This window comes from Rhinopithecus roxellana, chromosome 2, assembly GCF_007565055.1.
Source record: "Rhinopithecus roxellana isolate Shanxi Qingling chromosome 2, ASM756505v1, whole genome shotgun sequence".
Taxonomy (NCBI): Eukaryota; Metazoa; Chordata; class Mammalia; order Primates; family Cercopithecidae; genus Rhinopithecus; species Rhinopithecus roxellana.
In genome coordinates, this window is record NC_044550.1 from 83,790,062 (window position 1) to 83,808,084 (window position 18,023).

At 35.3% G+C, this 18,023-nt stretch overlaps 1 protein-coding gene across 1 annotated transcript in view; it reads right to left on the reverse strand.

Annotated features, from left to right (window-relative positions):
* TTC29 (tetratricopeptide repeat domain 29) overlaps positions 1 to 17,758 on the reverse strand; it is a 270,197-nt gene extending 252,439 nt beyond the window's left edge. The window contains 4 exon segments of the mRNA XM_030917105.1: positions 12,772 to 12,855; positions 14,973 to 15,070; positions 17,688 to 17,722; positions 17,725 to 17,758. Coding sequence (XP_030772965.1) covers positions 12,772 to 12,855; positions 14,973 to 15,070; positions 17,688 to 17,722; positions 17,725 to 17,758 — 251 coding nt within the window.
* Positions 17,759 to 18,023: the final 265 nt, after the last annotated feature.

The window sequence follows — 18,023 nt, forward strand, 5'->3', positions numbered from 1 at the left end:
GAACTTCGGCAGTGTCTTTTGGGAAATTCAGCCATTTCATCTGTCGTTGAGTTTATCAGCATGAAGTTTATCTCCTAATGACATTTTAATATTTGTGTAATCTGTAGTGATGTGTCCCTTTTCATTTCCCAAATTGGTAAACTGTGTCTTCTATTTTTCTCTGATCAGTTTGACTAGTGGTTGATCCATTTGTTTTTCAAAGAACCAGCATTAGTTTCATTGTTTTTGTTTGTTTGTTTGTTTTCTGCTCTCATTTTACTATTCCTTTTTCTCTACTAAGTTTGAGTTTAATTTGCTTTCTTTTTCTGGTTTTTGAAAATGAAAGCTTAGAAAATTAATTTTGGATATTTACATTTTTTCTAATACAAGTATTTTAATGCTATAAATTTCCTTCTAGGCACTGCTTTAGCTGTATCCCACAAACTTTGATATGCTGTGTTTTCTTTTTCATTCAGTTAAAATATTTTCTAATTTGACTTGTGATTTCTTCTTCGATTAATGGGTTATTTAGAAGTATGTTGTCTTGCTTCCCAATTTAGGAAGATTTTCCAAAACTCTTTCTGCTATCCTTTTTAACTTTATTTCATTCTTGTAAGAGAACATAGTTGGAAGGATTTAAATTGTTTAAACATGTTAAAATTTGTTTTATGGCCCAGACTATAATCTACTATGATAAATCCTCCATGCACAGTTGAACATAATGTGTTCTACTGTTGTTTGGTGGAATACTCTATAAGTGTCAATTACTTAAGGTGATTAAAGGCGTTGTTGAAGGTTTCTATATTCCTACTGGTTTTTCTACCAATTATTGAGAGAGTGATGTTGGAATCTCCAACTAAAATTATGGACTTTTCTACTTCTCCTCTTCTTTCTATCAGTTTTGGTTCAACGTTTTTTGAAGTTCTGTTATCAGAAGCATAAACATTTAGGCTTATGTCCTCTTGATGAGCCAACTCCTTTTATCATTATAAAATATCATTTTTTTCTATAGTGATATTTCAACTGCTTTCTGAAAACATTTCTGAAATTTTGAGATCTCTAATTTGTTTTCTCTCCTTTCTTATCATGGTAAGAATTTATTATCCTTTGTACTTCTGTGTGGCCATTTAAAACATAGAAAAGAAATGAGATTAGTCACTTATCTTGACCTTGACATTAATATGGGAAAACCTTAAGCCAAATTAACTTTTGAGAAAACAATTCCCTTAATCAGCAATGCATTTCTTTGGCTACTTTGGTTGTAGGATAAAAAATTGTTTCAGACAAGCTTAAGTAAAATGATTTCATGGAAATCTGAATCATGATTGCAGAACAACTGAGTTCTGGTAGAACTGAGCCCCAAGGCAGGTTCTGGATCCAAGGCAGTCCTGGAAATACCGGAAAAGTCTGAAAATTGATTTCAAATGTATGTCATCCATTTTCTTTCCAGCTTATTCATTCCTTCCTCTCTTTGAACCATCTTTTTTCCTACTGCTTTGCTTCTGCTTCTTTATAACAATAGGTTGCCTTGGTCAAATTACTTAACCTCTCCATGCCTTGGTCTCTGGGAGTAATAACAGGGTTACTGTTCATAGGGTTGTTGTAAAGACCACTTAACACAGAGAATAGCACACAGCAATCATTTATTTTACCTGTTACTATCTTGTTTGAAAGAAAACTTAACGGGAAAATGTAATATTTATGACAAGCTGTCTAAATAACTATTTTGTTGCATTAGGTGTGCAAATTTTTCTTACATAAGATTATATGATAACTTTCTTTTGGAGCTTAGTATCAGGAAAAAGCTTATCTCTTAAAGAACTGATGTATGCCTTTTCATCAGGTGTTGAGACTTCTGTAGTCCTTCACATCTTCCTTTTTGCCTAGTCTACCCAGAAGTTGAAACAGAAACTTAATGTTCCCTCATAGTAACTATAGTAATTCCACTGGGGAGCATATTTACATACTTTATTTATTTGCTTTCTATTTTCTAGTTATAATCTGACAGCTGTATAATACAAAGGTTTTTGTTTTTGTTTTTGTTTGGGGTTTTTGTTTTTTGTTTTTTTGTTTTTGAGACAGAGTCTTGCTCTGTCGCCCAGGCTGGAGTGCAATGGCGCAATCTCAGCTCACTGCAACCTCTGCCTCCCAGGTTCAAGCGATTCTCCTGCCTCAGCCTCCTGAGTAGCTGGGATTACAGGTGTGTGCCACCATGCCTGACTAATTTTTATATTTTTAGTAGAGACAGGGTTTCACCATGTTGGCCAGGCTCGTCTCGAACTCCTGACCTTAGGTGATCTGCCCGCCTCAACATCCAAAGTACTGGGATTACAGACATGAGCCACCATGTCCAGCCTACAAAGTTTGAACTTTAAGTTTCTTTAATCTATTCTGGAAAGAAAGTCAACAAGCAAAAAAGTGTTATTTTATGTAAGTCCGAGGCCTAAAAGTTGAAGAAAACACAATCCCTGCTTTCAAAGACTCCAGTCTAGAGCAGAGTTCATTCCTTATGACAACTCACATTAAGAAAAAATACAAAAATTAGCTGGGTGTGGTGGTGCACACCTGTAATTCCACCTATTCAGGAGGCTGAGGCAGGAGAATTGCTTAAACTCGGGAGGTGGAGATTGCAGTGAGCCGAGATTGCGCCACTGCACTCCAGCCTGGGCGACAGAGCAAGACTCCATCTCAAAAAAAAAAAAAAACAAAACAAAAAACAAAACCAGACACTTACATTGCAATTCAGCACACGTATAAATGTGTGTGTAACATATTAAACCAATGTTTAAAAGCACAAATATGCAAAATGTTCCAATCGGTTTATAATTATTAACTCAATTAATTATCATAACTATTTTAGGAAACAGGCCCTATTATCATTATCTTTATTTTTTTCAGATTAGGTAACTGAAGTACAGAAAGGTTAAGTAACTTCGCCAAAGTCAACTAGCTACTTTGTTAATGAGAGTAAATCTGGGACTGGAGTCCAGAGAGTATGGTTTAAAAATTCATGCTCTATTCCATTACACATGGTAGCCTCCCAATATTTAGCTTTCCGCTATGCAATGGGTTTTTTTCTATCCTATTTGTCTACACTCTCTTTCCATTTCTTAAATCCTGGCCATGATCCCCAATCTGATGGGTCACAATCACTACCCACTAATGAGTCACAATCTATATACTATCCATACTATAGTACATACATACATAGTATAGAACATACTACAGTATGTTAAATATTAATAAAGGGGAAATAAAACACTTGTACGTGACTGTCAATGGCCATCAAGATAGTTCAAACAGGAGCTCTGCACTCTACCAAGTGGATCAAAGGAGGCCTCACAAAGCAAGAAACAGATAAGTTGAGGCTGGAAGATAAATAAAAGTTTGCCCAGTACACAAAGCATGAGAGAAAGCAGAAGGGTTTTCCAGGCAGAACACATGTGCAAGGCTATGAAGGGGTAAAAGATCATGGGTTCTCATTCCTGTGAGGTGAGCTAAGCACTGTGTGAGTAGAGTACCAAGGATGCACATATGAGCAGAGCAGCAATGGCCCCAGCTCTCTTGAAGCTTGTAGTCTAGTATAGGAAACAATTATACTAGCAATGGCAATATAGTACTATAAGTGTACTGGAGATTACAAGATTATAGCAAGTTTATCTAATACAGCCGAGCCATTTAAGAATGAGTAAGAGTCATGAGACAATTAGGAGAAAAATCATTCTAGGCCAAGAGAATGGAAATACACTAAGAATGAGAGATGAGAGAAAACATAGAATAATGAAGACCTGAATATTTTCAGAGGCAGAATGGTATAATGCTCCAAGAATGAGTGCTAGACCCAGACTGCATAGATTCAAAGTCAGCTCTTCTACTTATTATCTGTGTGTCCTTGGGAAAGTTACTTAATATCTCTGTGCATCAATTCTTAGCTGTAAATTGAACTAATAAATTCTTTTTGTGAATTAAATGAATGAATACATATGAGGCACTTAAAATAATTCCTGAAACATAGAAAGTGCTCTACAAATATTAGTCATTACTATTATTTTTGCAGGAAGATGAATTTCAAAGCAGGAATGGAAGGAATTAAACTGGAAACAGTATGCATGCGCTGGGATGAGGCTGGCCTTATTAAAAAGTATTTCTTGAGTGCCTACTATGTGGATACTGTTATAGGTGCTGGAGATTCAGCAGTCAACAAGACATCCCTCTAGTTGCTGGGGTCAGTTCAGAAGGAGTCATTTTTTATCTATTGCTTTATTTAGTCCCCATGTTTACTCCATTGGTAAGCTCTGATCTCCCTATCACTTAAATATATTCTAAATTAAACCATTTCTCATCATTTCCACTTCTGCCCTAGTCAAGCCACCATCATCTTTTGCTCCGGGTGTTCCCCAGTCAAATATCCACAGAACCCAATAGCCTTGAATGATCCTTTTAAACTAAAGTGACAGCATATCATTTCCCTGCATAAAATGAGCCAAAGGTTTCCTAGCATACTTAGAAGAAAATTTAGGCTTTTTGGAAATTATTCTGACCAAATAACTTCTGATTCCTTAGGAACAATGTGAAGGGAATTTTAAAAAATCCAAGAAGCACAAAAGAGATTTGGAAAGATTCTTATTGATCATCTAAGAGTTTGGAAGATACTATAATAATTAATTAATAAGTAAATTAATAAACAATTTGTATCAATTTAAGGACAGAGGCAATCAACATTGGTAAATTTCCCAATAACACAAATCTTTCCATATACAAACCTAGACTAAAACAAAAACTAATAAAGCAAAACATACAATTAAAACTTTTCTAAAATATATTACTCATTTCCCTGCCATATGAAATAGAGTAAGGTCAACAAAATAATGCTTTGTTAGGAATTCTGTTATTTAATTTCAACACAATGTAAATACACTGAAAAGGGTGGCTGCAGGGCCCAGTCATGCCTTGCCCTTGTCCCCAGACAGTCTGTCCTTTTCATAGTGGCCAATTATTTTATCTTCCCCGTGTCAGCTAGTATTTCAGTATTTTAGCTTCTTCCTTACAAATTTAATTTACCTAAAGTAGGAAAAACAGGACGCTTCCATGAAAAGCAATATAGGCAAGCTAGTTAAATAAGAAAACCTAATTGTATATACATGTCTAAGTCGACAGACTTGGCCTAAGGATGCCTCCACAGCCCTTCTGACAGTAAAATATGTAGGCTATTTTTCTGGAGCTTTTCTTTGTTGTGTCAGGGTTTGCATGCATATACTGATGTTGGTTAATGTAAATCTGACATCTGAATTAGTGATGTGTCCCTGATATTCTTTTTATGAAGGAACTGTCAAGTTTTGCCTGCATTGTGTGGATTGCAGGGAAGAAGAGGAAGAAGCTTCTCTATCTGGGTTTTCTGGCTATACAGTATCTCTGATGTACAATACAGCAAAGTGCAATAGAAGAAGGTATGCCTGTATTTAATTCGACTTAACATGCTTACACTTTGGCTTGAAGACAAGCACTTAAAGTATATTGAAATATTTTTATACAGTGATATGTAGAAAATTGGGATTAATAGTTAAAGCACAGAGCTTGAAGATGTTAATACACACACATATATACACATAACATGCACACATACAATATATATATTTATAGACACACACACTACATATATTTGTATGTGTGTGTATATATATATATACGTGCACAGACATATATATCTTGATAAGTTGCCTTCCTAGATCAAAGAAAGGGTGATCATATTTTAAATGGTCTCAGAGAGTCACTGAAATACAAACATGAAGTTTTAAAAGCTTCCAAATAATAAAAACTATTAAGGAAAAGTATCTCCTACAAACTTATATTCTTATTTTCATTTCTTATAATTAGACATTTAAATGCTTTTATTTTAAAAGAGAATGAAAAAAATAAAAAGAGAATGATAATGCTATTCCCTTCTAATCTGGAGGTGGGCATCACCTGATTATGCTTCCCAGAAAAGTCCCTGGTCTGGTAATATCTGTGGAAACCCTGGTGAAGCAAAAGAGTTCTTGTGAATCCATAACTTGGTTTTGCTTTAAACAGTGAGATAGTGACACTGGTTATTACCACATCTCCAATTTCCAACATAGAAAACAGAACAGGATATGGATATAGGCCAGGGAGATGATTTTTCCATAGTTGCAGTAACCTCAGTAATTTTAAGGATTGTTTTTTAGCCATAATGGATACTTGAAAATGGTCTAAATAGTTTTTAATCTTCCCTGTTTTCTTAATACAGAAAGAACACACTATCAAAGACAAAACACAACATAATAAAACCATCTTGCCCCATACATTGAGAGTGATGTGGTTGGATCATTGTTTATCCCACTGACTGACAGTTCTGGCTGATTCATCCTCTGTGGTACCTGTGTGCTTGTCTCCTTTTATGTTTTCTTATTTATCACTTTGTCCTATCACACTGAAAAATGAATTTCCCAAATGGTTTTTAAATAGAGAAGTACATTTTGCACTTACAGGTTTATGGGCTATTGTAGGAAAAACCACATCCTCCAGCTATATTCTGTGTATTTCTAAAACTGTGAGTTTATCTGTACATTTCTGAAAAGTTTTTATTGCAACTTGAAATTTTCTTAAAAAAACTGGCTGGGCACGATGGCTCCCAGCTGTCATGCCAGCACTTTGGGAGGCTGAGGTGAGAGGACTGCGTGAAGCCATGAGTTCAAGCTCTATCTGGGCAACATTGAGTCCCTGTCTCTACAAAAATAAAAAGTCCTCTCATTGATTAGTATTGTAAGTTTGAAATATATCTTATTTAAAACTCTGCCTTTAGTACATGATGAAAATGATACTTAGTACAACAAAAAGGTATTTAAAGAGAAATGATAAATTAATATCACTACATAAATCAACACATAAAGTTAATGCAAAATATTTAGGCTATTTATACTATTAATAAATGCTTAAAAGCCAAAGAAAAATGAGTAATGATAATTAATAATAGTCTGAATTGAGTGTCATCTACATGTGTTTCACATAGAGAATCTCATTTAATTCCTGTAAGAATTTCTTGTTATTATGCTCTCCAAATAGTTGTGGAAAGCAAAGATGAGACAAAGCAGGTAAACTCTTTAAGACAATACAGGTATTACATAACGAAGCCAAGTTTTCAACTGCAGAAGGAATCAGCTCCTCTAATAGCCAGAGTTGCAAGTCATGACTCCCATGCTTTCCTCTTAGAGACATTTTTTAAAAATGTCTATTAGAGCTGGTAAGCTTAAACACCTATGTGAAAATAGTATTTTAAAGCAAACTCCTAAAGGACACAAAGATACAAATGCGTAAAAAAATGGGCATTTCTATGTTCTGTTGACATTTGAAATCTTTTCTTTTATCTCTATATTTGGTTTTGGTGAAAATTTGAGACCATTTTTTTGCACCTAGTGAACATTGTTGTTTTATTCTGTCTTGTTTTGTTTTTCAAAAATCTCCTTCCAACTACACTTTTAAAATTCCCCAATTTTAAACTTTATTGATATCAGTCTTTTCCCCCTTCTTCTTTCCGTTTTTTCTTCTTCTTCCCTTCCTTCTCTTTCTTTTCTTTTAAATCATGGCAAAACAGTCTTTTCATTCCTGGTTTCACATCCTAGAGATCTGATCTAGAAGACAATGCCAGAATTTTTTCAAAAAGGAGTGACAATTCCTTCTCTCTTTCCATCTGCATTCTCTGTAATCACTTATTTTTTTAAAATATTCATGAGAAAGAATTTTTCTCTTCATTTTGGAACACCAAAATCTTCTTTCCTAGCAAGAAACGGGTTCTTCCTTCTCTTGCCCACCTATCTCTGTCTCATCTGGAGATTAGTCATGTAAACATTTGCTTGGCAACTGGCTTCTTCAGGAAGTTAATTTGCAAACCTCCATAGATAATTTAATTTATTACTTTACCAAACAGCAAACTGTTTTAAGAGAAACCAAAATGATTTCATAAAACATTTCAAGAGTAAACAAAAATGAATTAAGCAGAGGAAGAGCACACTTGAAAGGATCTAACTTCCAATAAAGAATTATGAAATACTGTATCTTAAATACATGGGCTTCATCTTGCTCCGTATGTTTAGAATGCCAAGGCATTTCACAAATCCAGAAGCTAGATTTGCATATAAAAAGTATATTTGTAGTTCATAAAAGCACCTTTGGATGAAAATTTTGAAATTCAAGATAAAAACCTAGTCTGCAAAAAAAAAAAAAATGTAGACTGGCAAAACACTAATTTACTTTGAGTAAGTATAATACAATTCAAAACGAGGCAGGAGAAAAAAGCTTTAAAAGATATGAAAGTAAATTGTTCTTTGTTTCTTTACAGCCCAAACTCACTGAATATAGTAACAAACAGTCCTAACTGCCACTGAGCTTGCTGACAAAGTGATGTTCAATAAACACTCACTGATGATACTAAAAATAAGATATTCTGAAAGAAAGTAATATCTTAGAGATGCACACAATTTTGAACCAAATATATTCTTCCATATAATAGAACTTGATATCTGAAGCAGAAAATAATATTGAGCAGATTAACATACTCTGTCCCCAGATGATTTTGTTTCCTCATATACATAGCTAAATCGGTAAAGTGCCCTCTAGAAATGTTGATTTGAATCTATAAATGACTCTTTTATTACTTAGCTACTCAAAGTAATTATATGATAATAAGTGATATTTTAAGTTCTTTTTGAAAACAATAATGCATTCTGATAATATTATACAGAATGAAAAACCCGACGCACAGAAACTCTTCTGACATGACTGTCTGTACTTGTTAAAGATCAGTTAGATAGTAGCAGTGAACCATTTGAAGTTCACTGCTAGGTCAAATTTGACTTTGTAGTTTAAAGTCAAATCATCATTATGAAATATGGAATGTGAATACAATGGATTCGTTTTAAATGAACCTATAAGGCACAACAATAAACTAGTCACTTAGAAAGTAATGAAGCACACTGAAATTTCTTCTGTGAAGGTCGATGATACAAAACCCAGAAGCCCTTTGCCTTTGAACAATTCTATCCATTCCAAAGTAAAATACATCCCCGTCACTTGAGTTTGGCCATTCCAGTGACAACTATATGTTAGCTTACCCTGCTTCCTTACTCATTTACATTTTATTATGAGGTCAAGGAACGGCTCACTGTGGAGGTCACATTCAAGTTGACACCTGCATAAGAAGTGTCAGCAATAAGGCCATTTCAGGAGTAGAGACTGGTAGGGAGAAAGAGAGAGAAGGTCAGAGTTCAGTAAAGTCCAGACCATGCACAGCTTCAGGCCAGGTGAAGAATGGAAAGCTTTTGGCAGATTTTAAGCAGGGGGATGTCATGATCTAATGTTTTCAAAAGACCACTCTAGCAGGAGGAGTGTGGTGGAGTGAGAGTGGGTGTGGGTAGAGCAGTTATATGACCATTTAAGCGATCTTAGCAGACAAGATGGCAGCTCTGCGATGAAGACCAGGAGATGAACACGGGATATATTTTGGAGTTGTATCTGATCGGGCATACTGATGGATTAGAGGGGAGTAGCAGTAAGCAAGGTAAAACTCAAGGCTGCCTTGATGGTATTTGCTGAATTGAGGAAAGGCTGTGGGAAGAATATTGGGGATAGGAGAGGAGTAGGGGTGAAGCAAGAGTCCAGTTTTGGGTTATATTAACCTTGGAATGTCTGTGATATATCCAAGTAGACACATCAAGGAGGCAATTGGATCTGAAAACTTTCAGCTTGGTAGAGAGGTCAGTGCTGGATTTATAAATTAAGTAGCCATCGGGTTATTGCTAATGTTTAAAGCTGTAAGACTGGGTCCAGGTTGAGAGTGTGGCTGAAGTGCACCTAGGACCCAGCCTTTGGACACCTCACCACTGAGAGTTTGGAAAGAGAAAACCAGCCTGCAAAGAAGACTGAAGTGTTCCAGTGTGGAGGAAAACCATAGAAAATGGCATCCTGAAAGTCACAAGCACATAATGTTCAAGAAGATGAGAGCGTTCAACTCGGTCAAATGCTGTGAAGACATCAACGAAGCTGGAAACAGAAACATAACTATTAGATGTGATAAAACTAGAGGTCATGGGTGACCTTAAAGAGGCATTTCAGTAAGTATGGGGGCTGGAAACCTATTTAGAGTCAACTGAGGCAAAAATGAAACGTGAAAATATTAAGACACCACTTTTGTTTGCTGTCTTGGGTAGAGAAAAATGGGGTAGAACCTGGAAGGGGATAATATGTCAAGAAAAATGTTTGAGTAGAAATGAATACCAGTGAGACTGATCCAATGAAAATGGAGAAATTGATGGTATAGGAGAAAAACAAATTTAACTGCAGGAGAAAGTCTTGGGAGCAGGTAAGAGGGGATAAGAGGAAGCACAGCAGAGGGACCATACTTAGATGACAATAGGAACTCTCCACCCATGGCATTGGGAGGAAAGTCAGAGCGTGTGAGTTTACACATAAGTAGGTTGGTATATTTTGAGGTGCATGATGAGGGATTTTGAAACTAGACACAGAGCATATGTGTACTATGGGATATCAAAGCCAGTGTACATCATTTGTATTAATGAGTATACACAAATATATTGATCACCATCCTAAAGACATGAATAAGGCAGTAGAGAGAGGGATTTGAGGATATATCTTAGACATTGTTTTTGCCTGATTTGATTCTTCCATTTCTACCCATTACATTTTTATATACTGAAGATCTATGACTTTCTAGTTAGATAATTTTATAATGCTACCAGACAGGAAGCTAAACTCAAAATCTATCTTCCTTGAGAAGTTCTATCCTATTGTCTTAGTCTTCTCTGATTGTTTCTTGACCTCTAGGCTGCACCTCACAGGACAGTTGGCACTCAATCATTTCATATTTGTCTGCTGCTCATAGGTCTTATTGTCTCAAATAGATGTTAAGGTTCCAGGATGCGGCCAAGTATTTTACAATAAAATATCATTGTCTCTCCCACTGTGAAAAAACTAGTATTAGATATAAAGTGAGTACTTAATAAATGTTTGTTGATCAATTTATCTTTTAAGGGTTGAATGGCTATAAAGAGTTTTATGCAGTAATTCCTTGGCTAACAGACTACACGTAATTCTTCATGGCACCTGCTGGGCATTGCTGGGAGATGCTGAAATCATTCATCAATTTTCTCCTTTTCATGCTATTCAATTAGTCTGTCTAGGGCAAGGTCTAGAATGTATATCAATCAAAAGCACAATAATGACCTGTGCACAAGCTATCTCCATACTAATGATTTGCATCCACTATCTTACAGAAAGAGCTTTGGTCTAAGAAAGCACTGAAGTGAAGGAAACTTTAAGGAGACTACTGTAGTAAGAACTGAGAATTACCCAGTGTTACTGTTGCAAATAGTTTATTGATGAATTTGAAATCAATTTGGCAGTACCTTTAGTGGAAAAATAATATTAAGAGAATACTCATCACTATAGCCTATTTAGTATATGGACTTTTAGTATATGGACTTCTAGTTTGTTGAAATTATGTGTAGCATGTTTAGTTTTTAATTTAATTCCAATTCTTAAGGCAATTAAAACTATTTGGATATAATATTTAAATCAGAATCCAAATATGGCATACATACATTTTTCTTTTAAGAAGTAGTTGTACTGTCATACAATACTGACCTTTAATTTTATGTAACAGGTTATCACGGAAAGTTAAAGAATTAATCATCAGAATAGCATTTAACCAAAAATCCCACATACCATATACATGGTAGTCCATAGAGCTCTGCAGAAGTGAGTGATTACAGCTACTGTAAAATTTTGTCATTCTCATTCTATAAAGTAGTTATTGACAGAATAAATGACTGTTTTTCCATGTTATATGCAAATTGACAAAGATAATATCTGATAAAATGGAAAACACCAAGAGACTTAGAACTTCAGAATATATGAAACCCACACCAAAATATAATTAGCAACACTCTTTCAGTAGAATCCCATAGCATGAGACAATATTAACAGAGAGAATCTTTTAAGAACATTTGTTGCATAAAATATTTTAATTGAAACAATTAATGAATTCCATAAGATAAGTGTAGATTTACAAGATTTCCATTTTTCAATACTTACATGAAAAGATCTGATTAACAGAGCCACTAAGTATAGGTAAGAAATATTAAACCTGTTTAGCTGTTATTCTAGGTTTCTATTCATTTCTCACTAACTTACATTGATTTTTGTACTGCTTTTATTCATCCTATAAATTAGACTCCAACTGGTGATAAAATGTCAAAGTTTGCGTTGTTCATCTAAAAAAAACAAATCTAGACAATTTAGAATTATTTTAAAATTAACCAATAAACTATGATCCATTTGTTCTCTTTGTGAGTGTTTGGGTGGAAAAGGAGACATATTAGTACATTAGTAAGGTGTTTCTTTTTCTTTAATCACCAGGAGAAAAGATACATAAATCTTTTTCTTAAAGCTTTTTTCTTTCCCACGGAGACAACACATCTTAAAATGAAGGTTAACAAGCAATTAATAGCACAGACTTAACTAAATATTGCAAATGTGATAGTATAATATCTTGGTAAATATGGGAACTTTGAGAGCCATAAAATTAAAGACTTTGATATGTGTGAGATCAATAGACATGACTTATCACTATTTAATATGAGCTTTAATTTTTAAATGCCATGTTCCAATGAAAAAGTATATTACACAAGAAAATTGAAATTTCAATAACCAAGACAAAAGAAATAAACTTTATATTAAAGAACCTCTAAAGGTTGTACTTACGCAGCAACCTCCTCTTTTGACAATCCTTTGAAATTCACCTCTAGGTAATGATCTATGTCTTCTTTTTCTTTGATCAATTGAGACCTAAATGAAATAGAAAGAAATAATAAAGCACCACCTTATCAAGTTGAAAAGCTACCAAACATGTAAAATGCCACTAGGAGAACAGAAATATTCAGGGTATAATACCATATATAATAAACACAAAAGCTATAGAGGTAGGTCGTTGATCATTTCAAAATGTTATCTTTCCTGAATGGAAAATGATAAGGAAGAATATTAAACCCAGTATGTAAACAAATAAAACACCAACACCTTGAAATAATTCACTTTCTACTTAAGAGTCTTCTCCTCAAAGCTTACAAGATCTTCTATTTTGCTCACAGTTTTTCGTGGTGTAACTTTCCAACTGCTGAAGTTATATACTGTTTGGCACAGAATCCAGAGCCCAGAACACCTGTTTGATTCAAATGTATAACATGAATTTGTCCCAAACATTACTCAATTTTGTCCTGAAATGCTCTTTGAACAGTTTTTTAAATCACACATAAAACTCAAATCACTAAAGATTCAAGGTGCAAAATGATTTTAAGAAGCCCTTATTGAAAATATACTTGTAGTGAGTTCATTCTTCACACCCATTTGCACCTTTAAAAATAAGCATGCTATCAACTTCTCATAACTATGATGATATGGAACTAAACAAATATCAGTGTTTTATTCAGAAGTTATTAAAGAACATTGATACAAACTTTGCCTTTATGGGGTATGATAAAAATCTTTTTCTTCAATGAAATGAATACAAGAAAAAGTTTTCTTTAAAACTCTTCCTATCCTACGGATATGAGATTTGGCTATGCTTTTGCTCACCTTGAAAACAAAATATAAATTAAATCCTTTAAAAAGACAGAAAGAATAAGCTTTTTCAGACTTCATAAATATTTTACATCATTCAAAAGTAAAACAAAAAATATGTATATATATTATAGTATACACACATGAATTATACATTCATTGAAAGATTTATCTGCTACAGGAAAAGAAAATTTTGATTTATTATTTTAAAAGAATTTTTATGTTAGTTTAGCTGAATGTATTTATTTTGGTCCGGGGTCTTTGGTCTTTCCTAGAAGAAATACTAAAAGTGAGGCATGAGAACAAAGAAGCCTCCTGATACTTTGATCATTATGCCTTGCAGGAATGGAAAAGTAGTCATATAAAGAAAATAAACCTATGTATGCAAACTATTTATATTGGTAAATAATATGTGTATTACAAAAAGTCAATAGAATTATCAATGGCAATTTCAAAATAGCACAATCAGTTAATATTCATAATTATGACAAAATGTATCAGTTTCTCTGTCCTGCATTTCCTCAGTGACACTTTGAGTAGCTCAGCAGTCACTCATGGGCAGCAGCAGTTTGATGATGCATTTTCAGGCCCCAGCATCATTTCAGGAGCTGATTCATGCCCTCCAATCTACCCTACAAGTAAGGCTCTACCCTCCTTCTTCCTAAACATAAGTCAGCCCTTGGGACCTTATAGATTAAAAGCATTACACCTTTCAGTCTGGGCATGGTGACTCATCCCTACAATCCCAGCATTTTGGGAAGCCAAGGTGGGTGAATCATTTGAGGCCAGGAGTTCCAGACCAGCCTGGCCAACATGACAAAACCTGTCTCTACTAAAAATACAAAAAATTAGCTGGGCATAGTGGTGCATGCCTGTGGTCCCAGCTACTCAGGAGGTTGAGGCACGATAATCGCTTGAACCCAGGAGGCAGAGGTTGCAGTGAGCTGAGATCACACCACTGCACTCCAGCCTAGGTGACAGAGTAAGACTCTGCCTTAAAAAGAAAAAAGCTTTACACCTTTCATTCCCAAAGCTTCTGCTTTCTGTTTTCCATACACATTTAAAACAGGAAACTTATCTCCAAAACTCTATGGGAACCATGATATAATTGCAATAGGAAATAAAATGATGAAATAATAACTAGATTAATAAATAAATATATATATTTGCAGTATTTGAATGTGGTTCATAAATCCTTTTGAAACAGCAGATTTCAATATTCTCAATATAACAAGGTATTTTTCTCTTCTCTTGAAATGATTTTATTTTCTGAGATACATTATTGACATTTCTCACTACAGAAAATTCATTCTGTAGGAAAATAAGTAAAAACCAGGGGCATGTACCTTGGAATTTTTCTGGAGGAGCAAGGCAGCTTCTGTCTGGCTAAGGCTGTAAGCTTCGGGCATGTCATGGGCAGTGGGGGCAGGGTGGTCATTTTGGACTACAAAAAGAAATAAGTAGAAATTGTATTTTAAAGAATAAATCTTTCAAAGGATCCTTTAAGACATTATTAGAGATTCACAGTCTGTCATCTTAGTTGAGAATGTCTACATGTAGTGCTATAGCTGTATTATTCAGGAATGATGCTCAGTGAGTGGATTCTGTAGGTTGCTTCTCTCATTATTTTCCTCCATTGTCTGCTTTTTGGCCAATTTATTATTTGTCTGTATCTTCACCACAAAGTAGATAAGAAGAAAATATGATAAAAGCATTGATGGTTCAGTTGGCATCTTTGGTAAGAGTTTTGTAAGGGACATGATTGCAATTAAAGAATGAAGATTTTTAGGATAGCTACGGATTTCCAATGTTTATGTGTTGCTTTCCTGTTATTATCAATAATTGAAAATTGCTCATACTTGTTGTTTTCTAAAAGCCTTATTGCTCGCAAATAAAGGCTTTCCCTTAGATGTGATAGATGATAAGAACAATTCTCAACAAGGAGACAGCTGCCCTGAGAAAGCACACAGCCATAACAATATAATGAATCACTTCAAAATGTACTGTTTTTAAAAAGTTTTAAACAAAAACAACTTTATCTCACACTTTACACAGGTCAGGAATAAGGACAGGGTATGATAGACATGGATTTTTTTCTCCTCCATGATGACAGGACCCTCTGCAGAGAAAACTCAGAAGCTGCAGTAACCCAATGATAGGGGACAGGAATCACCTTGAAGTATCTTCACTCACTTTTCTAGTGGTTGATGCTAACTCTTAGCTGGGACTCAACTGGGGCTATCTGCTAGAACTCATACATGTGGTCTCCTCATGTGGCATAGGCTTCTTCACATCATGGCAACCTAAGACTTCTTATGTAGCAGCTCCAGGCTCCAAAGGCAAGTATTTTAGAGAAAAGCCAGGCAGAAGATTTATCCCCTTTTAGGGTCTACCTTTGGAAGTCACATAGCATCCACTTCTGCTGTAATAACAAGTTCACCCAGATTCAAGGCAAATGAACACAGAACCACCTATTGATAGGGGAGTGTCAAAGTTTCATTGTAAGAAAAGAATATGGCATGGGAGATACTGTTGCAGTTCTTTTTGGAAAATGCACTGTGCCACAGTGGTGAGCAATTAGGAAGGCAAGTCTATAAAATCAAGTTTCTAAATCTTACTCCAAAGGGACACGTGAACATGATGTCTGTGAACTTAGAATAGAAAAATTGTTACATGGTGCAAGGGCTCTCAGATGCAAAACAACCTATGCTTCTGTTAAATAGAGAGGCATCCAAAAGGCCAGGGGCTCCTGATCTCAACCCCTCTATATCCACCAGGTTTGACCTGTACTCTTAGCTTCACCAAGCAACTGAAAGGCTTGTTTTAGGTTTTAAATGGCTTATCTTCAGCATTACTACCTGTGTGACCCAGGGAAAATCACAATAAAATCTGGCCCTTGAATATATTCAGCAGATATTTAGTGAGCTCCTTTTTGGTGCCAGGCACTGTTCCAGGTGCCAAAGATACAGCAGTGAAGAAAAAGACAAAACTCTCTGATCTCATAGACTTTGCAGTATGGGGGTAAATATGGAGAAAGACAATACACGAATAAGCAAAATATATAGAACCTCAGATGTTGATAAGATTCTCTACTGGAAAACAAAGCAGGGAACTAGAAACTACCCAAATGCTCACCAATGGCAAAGGGATGAATAAAAACAGAAGGAGACAAGCTCAAAGACATTACAGAGAATTTTGTTGGGTGTCCCAACAGTGTAACGTCTTGAGGGTTATTGTAAAAACTGGCTTTTATTCTCATTGAGGTAAGAATCCACTGGAGGATACAGGGCATAGAATTGACATGATCTGACTTTCATCCTGAAAGGATCACTCTGACTTTTTCTTTCAGGTTAGACTGTAGTAGGGGAAAGGGTAGACAGCAGAGAGGCTAGCTCAAAGTCTCCTGTGAAATGCAGGGGAGAGAGGGTGGTGGCTTAGGTAGGAGTAGAGAAGGAGAGATGTAGTCAAACCTGAAATAGAACCACCTGTGGATGGCTGAGACACAATATTCCTCTAGTGCTACAAAGCCATGGTGGAGGTGGGGGTGGAGAAGCACTAAGACGAGAGAAAATCTTCTGAAATTCAGTGTAAACAGACAGCTTCATGTTACTGAAAAAGATTATTACCCTGGCCTAAAAATCATTTTTCACATAATTAAAGAGAATTCTAATGGAGATCAGTGGTTTATTTTAAATATAATAGAATCCCAGTACTACCAGTTTATCAAGGCGTGATACGATCTATGAAACAAAATGCCTACTTATTTTTATGCAGTTGTAGCTTTAAAGGGCACAATCTAAACAGTAAATGTTAGTCCTCTCCTGCAGACTAAACATTAGAAACATACTATATTACCCTTCATAACTTCATAACATAATGACTTTTTTTTTAACTTTAAAAATCTGGTTTTCTGATTAGATGTTACATTAAATAGTTGAGTTACTGCAATAACAAGAACTTACTAAATGGCGACATCATACAGGGCATATGGTAAGAAGTTATGACTCATGTGAGGTTTGAAGGGACACCAAAGCTCCCCAAACGGGCTCCCAAGAGCTTACTTCACAGGAGCTGTGAAGACTGTTCCACAGAGTTCAGAGTCTTCCAAGGTTACGGTGAACATCTGAATCATCTAGGTTCTTAACCCAGACCAGTGTAGCCCTAGGAAATTTCAAAAGGGAGAGAGGAAAACAACTAAGTGTGCCTTATTTGGGGCATTCCATCATCTATAAATTTTAGATTCTTTTCTAAAAGCCCCACTTGACTTGCCAAAGCATTATGCAGTGGGCACTGGGGCCAGGGTAATCTCTTCATAATTGCAGGGGTCTTTGAAGAGTTCACTAAGGAGGTTCAAAATGAGGAACAGTGCTTGCAATTTCCTTGAATACTAAGAATAT